Source organism: Carcharodon carcharias, chromosome 13, assembly GCF_017639515.1.
Source record: "Carcharodon carcharias isolate sCarCar2 chromosome 13, sCarCar2.pri, whole genome shotgun sequence".
In the NCBI taxonomy this organism is placed as follows: Eukaryota; Metazoa; Chordata; class Chondrichthyes; order Lamniformes; family Lamnidae; genus Carcharodon; species Carcharodon carcharias.
This window is the reverse complement of record NC_054479.1, coordinates 121,713,741-121,729,860: the sequence shown is the minus strand read 5'-3', so window position 1 is coordinate 121,729,860 and position 16,120 is coordinate 121,713,741. Positions and strand designations below refer to the sequence as shown.

The 16,120-nt window shown below is 42.8% G+C and overlaps 1 protein-coding gene across 4 annotated transcripts in view; it reads left to right on the top strand.

The window, feature by feature from the left end:
* sbf1 (SET binding factor 1) overlaps positions 1 to 13,068 on the top strand; it is a 181,898-nt gene extending 168,830 nt beyond the window's left edge. For all 4 annotated transcript variants that reach the window (XM_041202231.1, XM_041202233.1, XM_041202232.1 and 1 more), the window contains 4 exons: positions 1,369 to 1,583; positions 5,899 to 5,989; positions 7,656 to 7,787; positions 7,884 to 13,068. In XM_041202231.1, the coding sequence (XP_041058165.1) occupies positions 1,369 to 1,583; positions 5,899 to 5,989; positions 7,656 to 7,787; positions 7,884 to 7,982 (537 nt within the window). In that variant the 3' untranslated portion in view covers positions 7,983 to 13,068. The remainder of the gene's footprint in view (positions 1 to 1,368; positions 1,584 to 5,898; positions 5,990 to 7,655; positions 7,788 to 7,883) is intronic.
* Positions 13,069 to 16,120: the final 3,052 nt, after the last annotated feature.

The window sequence follows — 16,120 nt, the reverse complement described above, 5'->3', positions numbered from 1 at the left end:
GACTTTGAAATGATGGTGAGCTGCAAATGTCTTGCTCCATAGTGGCTGTGATTTCTATACTTGAGTTGTAACTGAGTATTGCTGAGGATCTGATTTTTAAACAAGGTAAGGCAAGACTGTGGAGATTTCAGCTCACCCTTGCACAGACTGTGGTCAACAGCAGGTATGGATGAGAGGCAGATACGTGTCTAGAACAATGTTGAGGAACCTATAAGCTATTTTAGATCTAGTATTCTGCAATCAGTCAGGGTTAATTAGTAATATTTATAGTAAAAGATCCTCTGGGGAAGAGTGATTGTATTATGATAGAATTTCATATTAATTTGAGAATAATGTAGTTAAGCCTGAAAGTAGGAACTTAAATTTAAACAAAGCCAATTATGGAGGTATGAGGGATGAGTTGACTAAGGCAGAGGCGAGAGTAACTGTTCTCGTGGAAGCAACATTCGAAAGAGTACAGCACCAAGAAGATAAAAGACCTCTTCATTACCTCGAGACATCCCAAAGGCTTTTACAACCAATGAAGTACTTATGATATGTAGGAAATGCAGCTGCCAATTTGCACACAACAAGCTCCCACAAACAGCAATGAGATGAATGACCAGATTATCTGATTTTGTGATATTGATTGAGGGACAGATTTTGGCATAACACTGTAGAATACCCCTGCCTTCTGCAAACTAATGCCATGGGATCTTTTTACATACACCTGATGTGGCAGATGAGGCCTTGGTTTAATGTTTCATCCAAAAGAAATATCTCCAATATTGCAGCATTCCTTCAGAAGTGACCATCTGACAGTGCAGCGCTCCCATGCACTGCCCCTCTGACAAGGTAGTGCTGCCTCTCAACAAATACCCCGGCAGTGCAGGACTCCCTCACTACTGACCCTCCAACAGTGCAGCACTTCCTCGCTAATGACTCTCCCGACACTGCAGCATTCCCTCACTATTGACCCTCTGACACTGCAGTACTCCCTCGCTACTGACTATCTGAGTTCAATGCTAGCAAAGGTTATGTGCTCAAATCTCTGGCTCAGAGGGGAGAGTGCTCTCACACCTAAAACTGGAGGAAAACTGAAGTTAAAATGAGTTAAAGGGATATATATCTGTAACTGGAGTAATACCAGGTGAAGGGGAAAGTAATTTTCATTGCCTGACCAATCATCACAGCTCTGCATGAGTTCCAGAGGAATCCAACTGTTTTCAATTGAAGGTCATGGCATAGCCTGGAGGAGATCATTACACAGTGTGAAACAGATGAATGTTGCACTGTGATCAGGAGCTGATCGTTACACAATGTACAAGGAATGAAACCCAGTGGCACTTTTTTATGGCTGGATCACTCCTGATTTTCTTATTTATGCAGCACTTGTCTTCAAGTTCCCTGCTGATGTCCTCAAGCCTGTCGCATCATCGAAGGTCACAGTGCGTTTATCTGCATGAGGCAGCAGTTGGATCCACTCTGAATCTGAGTCTGGACACAGACAGTAGCACAACCTCCACTCCCTCCAGTGGTGTCATGGGTCGAAAAAGTACGAGTACCTTGTACAGCCAGTTCCAGACATCAGAGAGTGAACACAGGTAAGGAATAATCCCACATTAGACCTGTGGGAAAGAAGGAATAACTGCAAACTGGGACTTTGGAGAAACAGGGAGGCTCTCTATAATAGGGACTGTGGGAAAAATAGAGTAACTCTATACTGGGACTGTGTTTCAACACTTCTTACTCCTGCTAAGTTGTCTAGATTTTTCAGAGTGGCATAAACATTTATACAACATCTAAATGATTGCTAAGAATGCTGTAGCGGTGCCATGTCACGACTCTGGTCTCTGATTGTCTGTGGGGCTAGAGATATTTCAACAGTTGATACATCCCAGCCAAATAGAATGGTGTTTGTCCATTGATAAGTGTTAAAGATAGAACATTAGGCTCCTCAGAAATCCTTTTGCGCATCTTGTCCAATTTTGATTGCTCAGTTGCTGATGCAAGAAAGAGGCCCCTTAGCATAGGAACAAGAGTAGGCCATTTAGCCCCTAAAGCCTGTTCTGCTGGTCAATGAAATCTTAGCTGGTCTGTGATCTAGTCCATATATACCTGCCATTGTCCCATATATCCTAATATCTTTGGATAGAAAAAATGTTTCAATCAAATTTAAAATTAAAAATGGATCTGGCATCAATTACTGTTTGCAGACTATAATTCCAAACTTCCAGCATTCAATGTATAGAAGTTTTTGCTAACTCAATCCTGAAAGGTCTATCTCTAAATTTTAGACTGTTCCCTAGTCCCAGATTCCCCAACCAACAATAATAGTTTATCTGTAACTACACTATCAGACATCTTCTAAAATTTGTTCAAATCACCACTTAATCTTCAAAATTCCAGGGGAAGTCTTTCTGATTATTTTCTGTACTTGTACGTAATTTTAATGATCCATGTACATAGATCCCTAACTCTCTTTGGACCTCCACTGTTTCTAGCTTTTCATCATTTAGAAAGTACTGGAACGATCCTATTCAGGTCCAAATAGATTACCTCATAGGTGTCTGCATTGAAATCCATTTGCGACAGTTTTATTCATTTTCAAAGCCTGTTAATGTCTCTGTAATTGCTTACAACTCGGTCTATCTTTGTGTCATCAGCAAACTTAGGTATGTGGCTCTCTATCCCATCACCTAAGTGAATAGTTGAGGCCCCAATACAGACCCCTGTAGGGCACTACAAACCATCTTATGATCTTCAGTCTTCTATGTCAGTAGTCTACATGAGGACTGTGAATGGAAACCAAAGTGTGAAGACCTCATGCTAGCAGAGGCTCTCACTGAGAATCTGCTGGAAGGAACAGTAAGGTTTTTGGACTAGTCTTTTGTTTTTGAACAGTTTGTGTATTTTGCTGGCCTGGTCAATGTATTGCATTAGTATGTTGCTGTGTCTTTTTGCTTCCATTTAATAATTCAAATTTAGCCTATACTTGCTGATCGGACGATGTGCTACTTTTTGCCTTCTGCAGTGACAGAAGGTGATGGGAATCCCGCATATTCTCCAGTAAATTGATTGCAGTCCTGAGGGGTTAAGTACTAAACATAAGCTACCTTAAAATCCAGACAGGGTGCAAAACAGGACACTTGTTTCAGTTCATACAAGGTTGTCTGATTTCAGGAACTGGAACCTGTCCTTGAGTAAGTATTGGGAAAGCCTGCAATTACACTTTTCAAGAGATGCACCATTTTTTTTTTATTCTTTCATGGGATGTGGATATCACTGGCTAAACCAGCATTTATTGCCCATCCAAAATTGCCCTTGAGGAGATGGTGGTGAGCTGCCTTCTTCAGCCCTTTCAGTCTACATGGCATAGTTACACCCACAGTGCTGTTAAGAAGTTGTTCCAGGATTCTGACTCAGTGACAGTGAAGGAATGATGATATAGTTTCAAGTCAAGATGGTGTGTGTCTTTGAGGGGAACTTGCAGGGGGTGGTGTTCCCATGCATCTGCTGCCCTTATCCTACCAGGAGGTAGAGGTCACTGGTTTGGAAGGTGCTGTCATGTGAGCCTTGGTGAGTTGCTGCAGTGTCGATGGTACTCACTGCTGCCATCACACATTGATGGTGGAGGGAGTGAACATTGCAGGTGGTGAATGGGGTGCCAGTCAAGTGGGCTTCTTTGTTCTGGATGGTGTCAAGCTTCTTGAATGTTGTTGGATTTGCACTCAGCCAGACAAGTGGAGGGTATTCCATCACACTCATGCCTTGTAGATGGTGGACAGGCTTTGGGGAGTCAGGACCTGAGTTACACATCACACACTTCTGGCCTGCTCTTGTAGCCGCAGTATTTATATCGCTGGTCCAGTTCAGTTCATGGTCAATGGTAACCCCCAGGATGTTGTTAGTGGGGGATTCAACGATACTAATGCCATTGAATGTTAGATTCTCTTGTTGGAGATGGTCATTGCCTGCCACTTGTGTGGCCCAAATGTTACTTGCCGCTTAACGGCCCAAACCTGGATATTGTCCAGGTCTTGCTGCTTTTGGACATGGACATGCAGACTGCATGGACTAAAGAGTTTCAAATGGTGCAGAACATTGTACAATCATCAGTGAACATACCCACCTTTTAACCTATAATGGAGGGAAGCAGCTGAAGATGGTTGGGCCTCGGACACTACTCTGAGGAAGTCCTGCAGCAATGTCCTGGGACTGAGATGATTGACTTCCAGCAACCATCTTCCTTTGTACTAAAGTAAGACTCCAACAAGTGGAGAGATTTCCTCCAGATTTCCAATTTTGCTAGGGCTCCTTGATGCCACTTTCAGTCAAATGCTACCTTACTGTCAAGAGCAACCACTCTCACCTCGCCTCTTGACAGCTCTATTGTCCATGATTGGACCAAGGCTGTAATGAGGTGAGGAGCTGAATGGTCCTGGCGGCACCCAAACTGAGCATCAGTGAACAGGTTATTGCTGAGTGTCATGAAAATATAATAATTTTCATAATATTTTTGTGATTTATTGTAAATGTGGGTTAATACTGGGGTTTGGATTAGTTTCTCTGTCTGTATGTGTGTGGAATTTAATTGAATTGGAGTCAGCTGGTCTGGAGGTTTTATCAAAAAGAAGCTAGGTTTGAAATGTTAAATACGTAAACATGGTTGAAGTTTTAGAATGTGAGGAAAATTTGCATCTATAGATAAATTAGGTTAGTTTGAATTTCAAAGAGATGGTAAGATGTTATACCTAGGTTACTAATAAAATTAAGACTATGAAAAGATTTATATTATGAGAAAAGTAAAATAGCAAAAACATATGGAAACAACGGAATTTGCATTAAAAGGGAGAAACATGTGTAAAGGAGATGCCGCTATGTGTGAGCGGAGAAGGCATTCTAAGAACTAACACAAGTGTGAAAAGCCTCCAGCCTCTGTGCATCAAATTGCTGTCTACAGGAACCGAAGCTGAGAAAACTCACTTTGAATTCGACTGTTCAGGGTATTTGTGGCTTTGCCTGGGTCTGTTTAAATCTATTTGTTTTTACTGTTGCCTTAACGGAGGTGTAACCGGGAGCCAGATTAATTAGGGGTTTTAGGAGTTATCATAGTAGTAATTTATAAACCTAAGTTTGTGCTTGAAATCTTTTCTTTTGTTAATAAATGTTTAATTTAGCTTTCTAAAACCCCCTGAAGTTGTGGTAGTTTTATTACTTCTGAATTCAGGGCACACATCTCGAAATAAAATGCAAATTGTAAAACAGTTGTGACCGTGTGATCAATTTTCCCTCGTGATTTTGATCCGCCTGGCACACACCATCTACCATGTCATAAACACTGAATAAGTACCCCTTGATGCCATTGTCAAATTCCATTACTTTGCTGATGAGCACGAGTAGACCGATGGGGCAGTATTTGTCCATGTTGGATTTGTCCTCCTTTTTGTGAACAGGACATACCAGGGCAATTTTCCATATTTCTGTATAGATGCCAGTGTTGTAGCTGTACTAGAACAGCTTGACTAGGGGGCACAGTTATTTCTGAAGCACAAGTCTTCAGTATTATTGCAGGAGTGTTGTCAGGTCCTGTAGCCTTTGCAGTATCTGCTGCCTTTAGCTATTTCTTGATATCACATGGCGTGAATCAAATTGGCTGAAGACTGGCATCTGTGATGCTGGGGACCTCAGAAGGAGGCTGAGATGGATCATCCACTCGACACTTCTGGCTGAAGATGGTTGCAAATGCTTCAACATTGTCTTTGTTCAATTTGTACAGCAAAGTAGTAGTGATAGCACAGATGAAAAAAGATTCCTTACTGCTGCAGGGAGAGATTTAATTGTGTTGGGTCACAAATCATTGTGTGAATGCACTGTTTCTATTAGTGTCCTTTTCTCATGTATGTATTGTGTCTCCAGGTCATACGAAGGAATCCTTTATAAGAGGGGGGGCGCTTTACTGAAAGCCTGGAAACCACGTTGGTTCGTACTTGATAAAACCAAACATCAGGTAACATTGCACCAGTCTGCTCAGTCTTGTCTTGTTTCACAATATCAGTGACAAACTGTCCTGTATTTTCACATAGGGCCATATAGTACCCCAGATGCAGGGTTCAAACCTGGGCAAAGGGTTTCAAAATCAAACATGTTACACTTCTGTTCAAAAAACAGGTGAGGGATAAACCAGGTAGCCTGTCAGAATATAATTGATGGAAAAACTATTGGATACCATTCTCAAGGGCAGAGTTAATTCTCACTTGGAGAATTGTGGGTTAATAAGGGACCGTCAACATGGATTTGTTAACGGCAAATCACATTTGACTAATCTAATTGAGTTCTTTGAAATAACAAGAAGGGTTGATGAAGTTATTGCAGTGAATATATATCGGATTTCAGAAGACATTTGATAAAGTACCACATAACAGACTTATTCAGGTAGTAAAGAAACGGTTATCTTTGGGTGTCAGATGGCTAACAGGAGATAGATAGTGGTGAATAGATGTTTTTCTAACCCGAGAAAAGTATGAAGTGGGTGTTTCAGGGATGAGTAATAAGACCATTATTTTTCTTGTTATATTGAAATGACTTGGACTTGGGTATAAGAAGTACAATTTTGTAGTTTGAGATGAATCAAAATTTGGCAATGTACTAAATAATGAGCATTCTAGTAACCGACTTCAAGAGCATGGACAGGTGAAATGGACAAACATAATGACAGATGCAATTTAACGCAGATAAGAGTGAAACGATGTGCTTTGGGAGGAACAACATGTAGCAGTGGACCATATAATCTAATTGGTCCTATTTTGAGGGGTTTGCAAGAACAGAAGGACCTGGGGGATAATAAATCTTTGAAGGTAGCAGAGCAATTGATGAGACAGTTAAAATCTATGGAATACTTAGCTTTGTAAATGGGATCTTGAGTACAAAAACAAGGAAGTCCTGCTAAAACTTTCCAAATCTCTGGTTATGTCAACTGGAATATTATAAACAATTGTGGACACCACACTTCAGGAAGTATGTAAAGCCCCTGGAGAGGTTTACCAGGATGATACCAGGATGTTGTGTTATGTAGGGAGATTAGAGAAGCTGAGATGTTTATTCTAGTGCAGAGAATGTTGAGAGATCTAGCAGAGGTATTCAAAATTGAGAAGTTTTGATATCAGGGAGAAACTGTTCCTTTTGGCAAGTGGATCAATAACAAGATGTCACAGATTTAAAATAATTGGAAAAAGCAGAGGAAGGATGAGAGTTTCTTCATACAGAGAGTTGGTAGATTTGGAATGCACGACCTGAAAAGGTGATGGAATCAGTTTCCATAGGAACTTTTAAAATTGGATGGGCATTCTTGAAGAGGAATAATTTTGCAGAACTATGGGGAAAGGCTGGATAGTGGGACAAAATTGAACAGCTCTTTCAAAGAGCTAGCAAGACAATGGGCTGAATTGCCTCCCTTTGTATAAGATTTTATGAAATGCAGCCTGGGTGGAGGGTTCAAACACGGCCCGGTTGGAGAATGCCTGGGTCATCTGCCCCAACCCCACCTCACTTGGGGTGTGGTTTGTGTGACTCCTGAGATTCAGTAGAGGAGAGATGGCATCTACAAACAAGGACAGGATTCAATGCTGTGCTGCTTGACTGGGAACATTCTAGAATTCTTGTGCTATCTTTTTCAGTTGAGATATTACGACAGTAAATCAGACACTGATGTGAAGGGGATTGTGGACCTCACAGAGGTGGAATCTGTCACTCTGGGAACAGCAACGCTGGGAGCCCCCAAAAACATCGAGGACAAAGCCTTCTTTGATGTGAGTCTCTATTGGCAAATCCCCCCAAGTTTCAAATGTTACAGTTATGGGTTGTGTGCAAACCAAAACTGACTGTTAAATATTTTTACTTTGTAGCTGAAGACAACAAAAAGAGTTTACAACTTCTGTGCCCAAGACAGCCAGAGTGCCCAGCAGTGGATTGATAAAATACAGAGCTGCTTGTCTGATGCGTGAGCATTTGTACTGCAGGCATTGCCTGTGTACTTCTGGGTATAGAGCTCATCAACTGGATCTCTGTCATTAACGGACAACAACTGGTGTATCAAAAACACAAGAACCAGAGTATTATGGAAACTTGTGATTTCTCGGCCACTCAATTGCAGAGTCCAGAAGAAATGGAGGATGGTGATTGGATGTCTTGCTGCCTGTATCCAGCATTGGTGTACTTGTGCATTTGTTGGTGATCTTCTGTTTAAGAATCAGCAGATGCTCTGGAGAGTTGGTGGGGACAGAGAGAGCTTGTTGCACACATCACCACAAAAGAAGGTTGCAAGTTAGAATGAGTATAAAGCAAAAGTGAAACCCTTTCTTGCTCAGGGCCTTTCACACACACAGTTTCCTCTGCTCTTGTCTCTGAACTAATTTGTGTGTTTAATTCTGTTGCCATTTTCAGTAGAACTTTTGTGGCCAAATTCCTGAGACTAGAGTTGATATTCTAGATCAGCAACTCATTGCCCAAATACCAGAGCCTAAAAACCTCTTTCATCAAAATGGTTTAAAAGCTCCAGCAAAGCTTAAGTCAAATCCATCGGATTAGTTGCCTGTTCTTGGAGAAAGGATGTTGGTCGACGGTCAGTCATTTCAGCCGCCTTTATTATAGACCTTGTGAAATGTCTTATAACTGCTGTTGGCAACCTCTGCAGTTTCCTCATTGTTTGGTGTTAGTACAGAATCAGTGCAGGACAGCGGGAGGATCAAGCTAAATTAGTAAGGAACGCATTGGATGGTGTGGGACAGCAATCCCAGAGTGGGAATCGAGGCATCTCCAGAAAGGGGAATGTATAAAGGCTCTCACCTTAAACCGAATACTTTACAGAAAATATAGGCTAAAAAATAAGGACAGCCTGCTGTTTACAAATTGACATGGGAATAATCTTTGCTCAGGTCTGATTTTCGATGGGTCAGCACTGCTGCAGCAATCTGAAGCCAATTTTGTTGAGGAAAACTGCAGCCACTTGCACTTGTGAACAAGAGAGGGTTAACGGTACAGGATTGTGTGTGGTTGTTCACTGAGCAGCTCTCAATGAGAGTATTAATGTTCCTTTAAAATTACTAGAGCCCTTCAAAATAGGGGCAGCAGTAGGACAATGAGGGATGTGTTTGTGTACTTAGTTCTATATTAACTTATGCAATAAGGAACAGGGCTTGGCAGGTGGTATATGTTCACTGTGTTTACAGAGGCAGCTGTGATGGTTGTGTGCAGCAGGGCTGGGCTGACCCATACTTATCCCAGACTGCTCACTCCCGCACCCCTTTTTCTTGGGTCATGATGAAAGAGGTGGTGAGGAGCAGCTGCTGACCAGGGAGAGGAGGGACTTCCAGCTCTCATGGGTGTCTGCACAGAAACAACACAGCTGTGAGATTATTTTAACAGTGTTGTAGCTTTGATTCTGCTGTTAGTGATGTACAGCTGTACATAGTTTAATCCTTGTTCTATTTATGCAACAGCTTCCTAGATATCAGTGTACAGGTCGAATGATATTTACAAATTGTTGTGTATCCACGTGTATTTGCTATCTATTCGGGAAAAAAAAAACAATGTCAGTGAGCCAGTGGTACACTGAAGGGTGTCGCTATATTGCGCCCATCGCCAACACACTGCAATTAAGGCTTCATAACCATGTCTGTTCAGCCTTGGACAGTTGAAGGGTGCGAGGGAAGCAAGAAGCAGAGACTGCCACAAGTTCTAAAGTTCAAAGTGGGGCGGCTCAAAAGGTGATCTTCTCTATCCTGTACTACAGCAAGTAGAATCTTAGTCATATCTTTGACAGACAGCCAATTGTCTCTCACAACAAATCTGTCTCAAATGCAGAAAAATCCATATTTTGGGGATGTATTAAACTGTTGAGCATTTGCTCCTGTGACTCAGACTGAGGGGTCGAGATCGCATTCAGATATGTCTAGACTGCTTAAATATATGGTTTCCAATTACAAACGATAAAGACATTCTTATCCTGTTTAGTGTTAATATTGTGTTGCCAATTTAGGAATATTGATGCTAGAATCTATTTCACAGCTCGTGCTTTCTCTTGCTGTCATTTGTTCACTGTCTGTCCAAATCGCACTTTGCCTTTGACTGTTTTGAACAGTTTTTGTAAATTTTGCAGCTCACGCTTGTTCTGTCTTACTGTCAGAGTATCCTAAGTTCTGTAATGTTGCCTTTAGTCCCTGTGCTGTCAGATCCCTGATCAAATTTTGTTATATATACTCATTTTTAGCTGTTAACTGCCAACATTTACAGTTCAAAATTTCTAGAATGCCCAGACTAAACCTAAAAGAGACCCGAATGATATTTTGCTGAGGCCTTATAGTTTCAGATCCTGCAAGGTCTGAGATGTGCTTGTGCTACTTTCATTGTGGAAAGACACTGCCCTTAAAACACAGCTGAATATTTCAACTTTGATGTGAAGCAATGTAGGCAAGGACACTTCCTGTTCTAAAAAGGAACTGATGTTCTCAATATCAGCATTTGAATGTCTTCTGGAGACTAAAAAAGCTGAATAGTCTGAGAATGAAATCTTCTAAATTAAGGGGTATTTCATTAAGGATGGGTGGTGCAGTGGAGTAAAGACATTTTACTCCCTGTAAATGGGCCTCAGTACCATACAGCTGAAGAGGCTGCCTCTTTCAAGCCTTGTTTCACTCAGTACTCACTCAGTTACCAGGTTGGTTCATGTAGAATGCACTAGGATAAAACCAGAGCATGTTGAAAATGCCCACAGGTTGTCCAATTAATGGTATGCCCCTGAAATATTCAACTGTATTTTATTTTCGAGGTAGACGGAGCCAGCATTAGGGAAAATGGTGCCTTGGGTGAACTTGCATTTGTGGCAACCACACTTCATTCCTGGCTCCCAGCTCACACCAAACCCACCTCCCAGCTGCCACTCATGCACTTACTAGTCTGATCCACATTCCTGCTGGGGGTGCACATTGTGCCGCCTGTAGTTGTCAGTCAAAAAAACTGGCTGCCTTGGAACACTTTGGAAGGGTTTGGGAGTAGGGAGGGAGGGCGGATCTGTTCAAAGTAATTGCAGGGCAATTTGCTGTTCGAACAGCTGCATGTGATCTGTGTGTAAAAAGATCAATTAATTACTGAATCAAATGGGACAGCCCCCCTCCACAAAACATTATCACCCACGCATAAGGCTGCCCTGGATGTAGATTCAGAGCTGATGTATATTTCCAACATGTACAGTTTATGACCTTTTTTACCAAAATTCACCAGGATTTGTAAATTTTTCCCCTGCGCCAAATCAGCAACTTCACTGAATAATGGGGTCTAGCAATGTCAGGGGACTTCCAATATCAAACCCTCCTCTACAGTCCCTGTGGGGCACTGCAGGCTCGTGTGGTGGGGCACTGCGGGCTCGTGCGGTGGGGCACTGCGAGCTCGTGCGGTGAGTTGCCCTCATGGAGATAGGACCTCAAGTATCACCTTTTTGTGGTCAATAGTTTTCCCAAACTAATGTCATTACTTTTAAATTAAGGCTTTTTTTAAATGAAGTGTTTGTCATGGGGATTTCACTCCTGTAACCTCATATAGCCCATGCTAGATCAATTATAACAAGAGTCAGGTGCCGGGTAGAGCTTCCTTCACTTTTTTCCAATTGAAGTTCCCAGGGCCAGTACATCATGGATTAGGTACGAAGTAAAGCTGCCACTGTACTGTCCCATCAAACACTCGCAGGGTAGATGCAGTGTAGGTTACATACAAATTAATGTTTATTCTATGTTTTACAATGACATGAATTCTCCATTTGAGATAATGTACATCATTCACCAACCACCCCAATATCACATTCCTGTTTCCCCCCACCAGCCATTTGAAGCCACTTGGCTATTGGGCAATAGTATTTCGGTTTTATTTTGTTGATGATTATATTTGGTTGGCACTGGACAGAGAAGAAACACATTTCATTTCAGACTGGTAGAGGAAGCTGAGAGGAGAGACTCAGCAGGATTGCGACTCAGTTCCTGGTGTGAATGGGCAGTGCACTACTCATTTGCAACACCCTGTGTAATTTCCACAACTGACCTCTGCATTGTTTGGTACCTCATGGTAGAGCGATGTGAGATCTGCAAAAATGGAAAAGTGAGGACACTTGTGATTCTGCTGACCAACATCAGAGTTGTATCTGATATGATGGAAGGTTCACTGTTTCATATTTAGGATCAGACACTTTGGGGAGAAGGAGTAATGAATATATCATGAGGTATTTACCTACAACAGCTTCATCCTCAGCCTTCTCTAAGTACAATCATCATTTGCCCAACACTCATCTGTCTCCGTCATGCTCAATCCAGATTGGGACTATCTCTCTTTACCTGTCCGCAGTGGCAGAAATGCTGATGAGAATCATTTGAACAAAAGTAGATCTGAGGGAGAGTGTAGCTCCCTTTCCAAGGAGACCCTGTCTGTACTCCCCATTCATACAATCCAGGGAGATTCAGTCTATAGCCCCCCTTTCTCTGTAGAACTTACTGATGAAGGTTAAAAAGAACTGCAGCTACTTGACAAGCTAATTAACAAAAAATATGCAGTACCCAATTAGTGATCCCAGAGATCATTGCTGGGTCATTTTCTTGTTGAATGTGAGAATGATTTCAGGGATCTGACAGCAGCAAGGTGGGGCAGGCAAAGCAATTTCTTGTTCTATATTTTGTGTGAAAAAAAGTTGTGATAAATTGAGCCTTTCATTTTGGATTTCTAAAATCCTCTGTTCAGGACTGTTTAGTTTGAAAAGAAGTGACAAACATTTTTGTTTCTTCCCACATTTAAAAATCTGCTTTGCTTTTGCCCCAAGCTTTTAACTTTGAAAATGCTTTTATTTGAAATATGAAGAAGATAATTCTTTGTACATAATCTCAATTTACAATTCCTGTATAAAGATGGGTGAGAGTCCAGATTGTAAAATACAGTAACCATGTAGAATTTGGGGTTTCTATTAGAGTCTGAACATTGTGGTCTCCATACAGGATCCTGTATTGTGCTTAGACAAAGAGATAACTGAAATTTAATAAAATATATATTAAAATATTACTTTTGGAACCTTCATTAAAAAAAAATTGCGGGAACAGGTGTCAGCAATGGGTCAGTAGCTAGCCCTTTTGCCTCTAAATCAAAGGGTGCTAGGTGCAAATCCCACTCCGGTGACTTAAAGACTTGTATTTATGTAGCACTTTTCACAACAACCAGATATGCCAAAGTGCTTTACAGATAATTAAGTATTTTTTGAAGTATAATCACTGTTGTAATGTAGGAAGCATGGCAACCACTTTGCGCACAACCAGCTCCCACAAACATTAATGTGATAATGACCAGCTAATTTTCCTGTGATAAAAACAAAAGATAAAAACAAAAAAACTGCGGATGCTGGAAATCCAAAACAAAAACAGAATTACCTGGAAAAACTCAGCAGGTCTGGCAGCATCGTCAGAGAAGAAAAGAGTTGACGTTTCGAGTCCTCGTGACCCTTCAACAGAACTGAGTGAATAGAAGGAGAGGGGTGAAATATAAGCTGGTTTAAGGGGGGGGCGGTGTGTGGTTGTAGGGACAAGCAAGCAGTGATAGGTGCAGATAATCAAAAGATATCACAGACAAAAGAACACAGGTGTTGAAGGTGGTGATATCTAAACGAATGTGCTAATTAAGAATGGATGATAGGGCACTCGAGGTACAGCTCTAGGGGTGGATTGGAAAGACTAGCAGGGCATAAAAGATTTAAAAATAATGGAAATAGGTGGGAAAAGAAAAATCTATAAATTATTGGAAAAAACAAGGAGGAAGAAACAGAAAAGGGGTGGGGATGGAGGGGGGAGTTCAAGATCTAAAGTTGTTGAATTCAATATTCAGTCCGGAAGGCTGTATAGCGCCTAATCGGAAGATGAGATGCTGTTCCTCCAGTTTGCGTTGGGCTTCACTGGAACAATGCAGCAAGCCAAGGACAGACGTGGGCAAGAGAGCAGGGTGGAGTGTTAAAATGGCAAGCGACAGGGATGTTTGGGTCATTCTTGCTGACAGACCGCAGGTGTTCTGCAAAGCGGTCACCCAGTTTAGGTTTGGTCTCTCCAATGTAGAGGAGACCGCATTGGGAGCAATGAATGCAGTAGACTAAGTTGGGGGAAATGCAAGTGAAATGCTGCTTCACTTGAAAGGAGTGTTTGGGCCCTTGGACGGTGAGGAGAGAGGAAGTGAAGGGGCAGGTGTTGCATCTTTTGCGTATGCATGGGGATGTGCCATAGGTGGGGGTTGAGGAGTAGGGAGTGATGGAGGAGTGGACCAGGGTGTCCCAGAGGGAACGATCCCTACGGAATGCCGCCAGGGGGGGTGAAGGGAAGATGTGTTTGGTGGTGGCATGCTGGAGTTGGCAGAAATGGTGGAGGATGATCCTTTGAATGAGGAGGCTGGTGGGGTGATAAGTGTTTCTGGGAGGGAGGAGAAGACGTGAGGGCGGATGCGCAGGAGATGGGCTGGACACGGTTGAGGGCCCTGTCAACGACCGTGGGTGGAAAATCGCAGTTAAGAAAGAAGGAGAACATGTCAGAGGAACTATTTTTGAAGGTAGCATCATCAGAACAGATGCGACGGAGGCGAAGGAACTGAGAGAATGGGATGGAGTCCTTACAGGAAGTGGGGTGTGAGGAGCTGTAGTCGAGGTAGCTGAGGGAGTCGGTAGGCTTGTAATGGATATTGGTGGACAGTCTATCACCAGAGATTGAGACAGAGAGGTCAAGGAAGGGAAGTGTCAGAGATGGACCATGTGAAAATGATGGAGGGGTGGAGATTGGAAGCAAAATTAATACATTTTTTCAAGTCCCGATGAGAGCATGAAGCAACACCGAAGTAATCATCAATGTAACGGAGAAAGAGTTGTGGAATGGGGCCGGAGTAGGACTGCAACAAGGAATGTTCCACATACCCCATAAAGAGACAGGGATAGCTGGGGCCCATGCAGGTATCCATAGCCACACCTTTTATTTGGTGGAAGTGAGAGGAGTTAAAGGAGAAATTGTTCAGTGTGAGAACAAGTTCAGCCTGATGGAGGAGAGTAGTGGTGGATGGGGATTGTTCGGACCTCTGTTCGAGGAAGAAGCTAAGGGCCCTCAGACCATCCTGGTGGGGATTGGAGGTGTAGAGGGATTGGACGTCCATGGTGAAGAGGAAGCGGTTGGTGCCAGGGAACTGGAAATTGTTGATGTGACGTAAGGTGTCAAAGTAATCACGGATGTAGGTGGGAATGGACTGGACAAGGGAGAGAGAAGGGAGTCAAGATAACGAGAAATGAGTTCCGTGGGGCAGGAGCAGGCTGACACGATCAGGACAGTTCTGTTTGTGAATTTTGGGTAGCAGGTAGAAGCGGGCCATCCAAGGTTGGGCGACTATCAGGTTGGAAGCTGTGGGAGAAAGATCTCCAGAGGAGATGAAGTCAGTGATAGTCCTGGAAACAATGGCTTCATGTTCAGTGGTGGGGTCATGGTCCAGGGAGAGGTAGGAGGAAGTGTCTGCTAGTTGACGCTCAGCCTCCGCGAGGTAGAGGTCAGTGCGCCAGACAACAACAGTACCACCCTTGTCAGCTGGTTTGATGACAATGTCGGGGTTGGACCTGAGAGAACGGAGTGCAGTAAGTTCAAAGAGAGACAGATTAGAATGGGTGAGAGGAGCAGAGAAATTGAGACGACTAATGTCATGCCGACAGTTCTCAATGAAAAAATCAAGAGAAGGTAAGAATCTAGAGGGAGGGGTCCAGGTGGAGGGAGAATATTGGAGGTGAGTAAAAGGATCCGTTGAACAGGGAGAGGATTCCTGCCCAAAAAAGTGAGCACGGAGACGAAGGCGGCGGAAGAAGAGTTCAGCATCGTGCCGATCCCGAAATTCATTGAGATGAGGGCATAAGGGTATGAAACTAAGTCCTTTGCTGAGCACTGAACATTCAGCATCGGAGAGGTATAATGAATATACGGCGGGGGCTGGGATTGGAAGATGGGGTGAGGACGGAGGGACAGGCAGGGGTGGAGGGTCCTGGATGGGTGTTGGTGTCGATGAGTTGTTGGAGCTTGTGTTCCTTAGCACTTGAGAGAAAGAGAAAAAG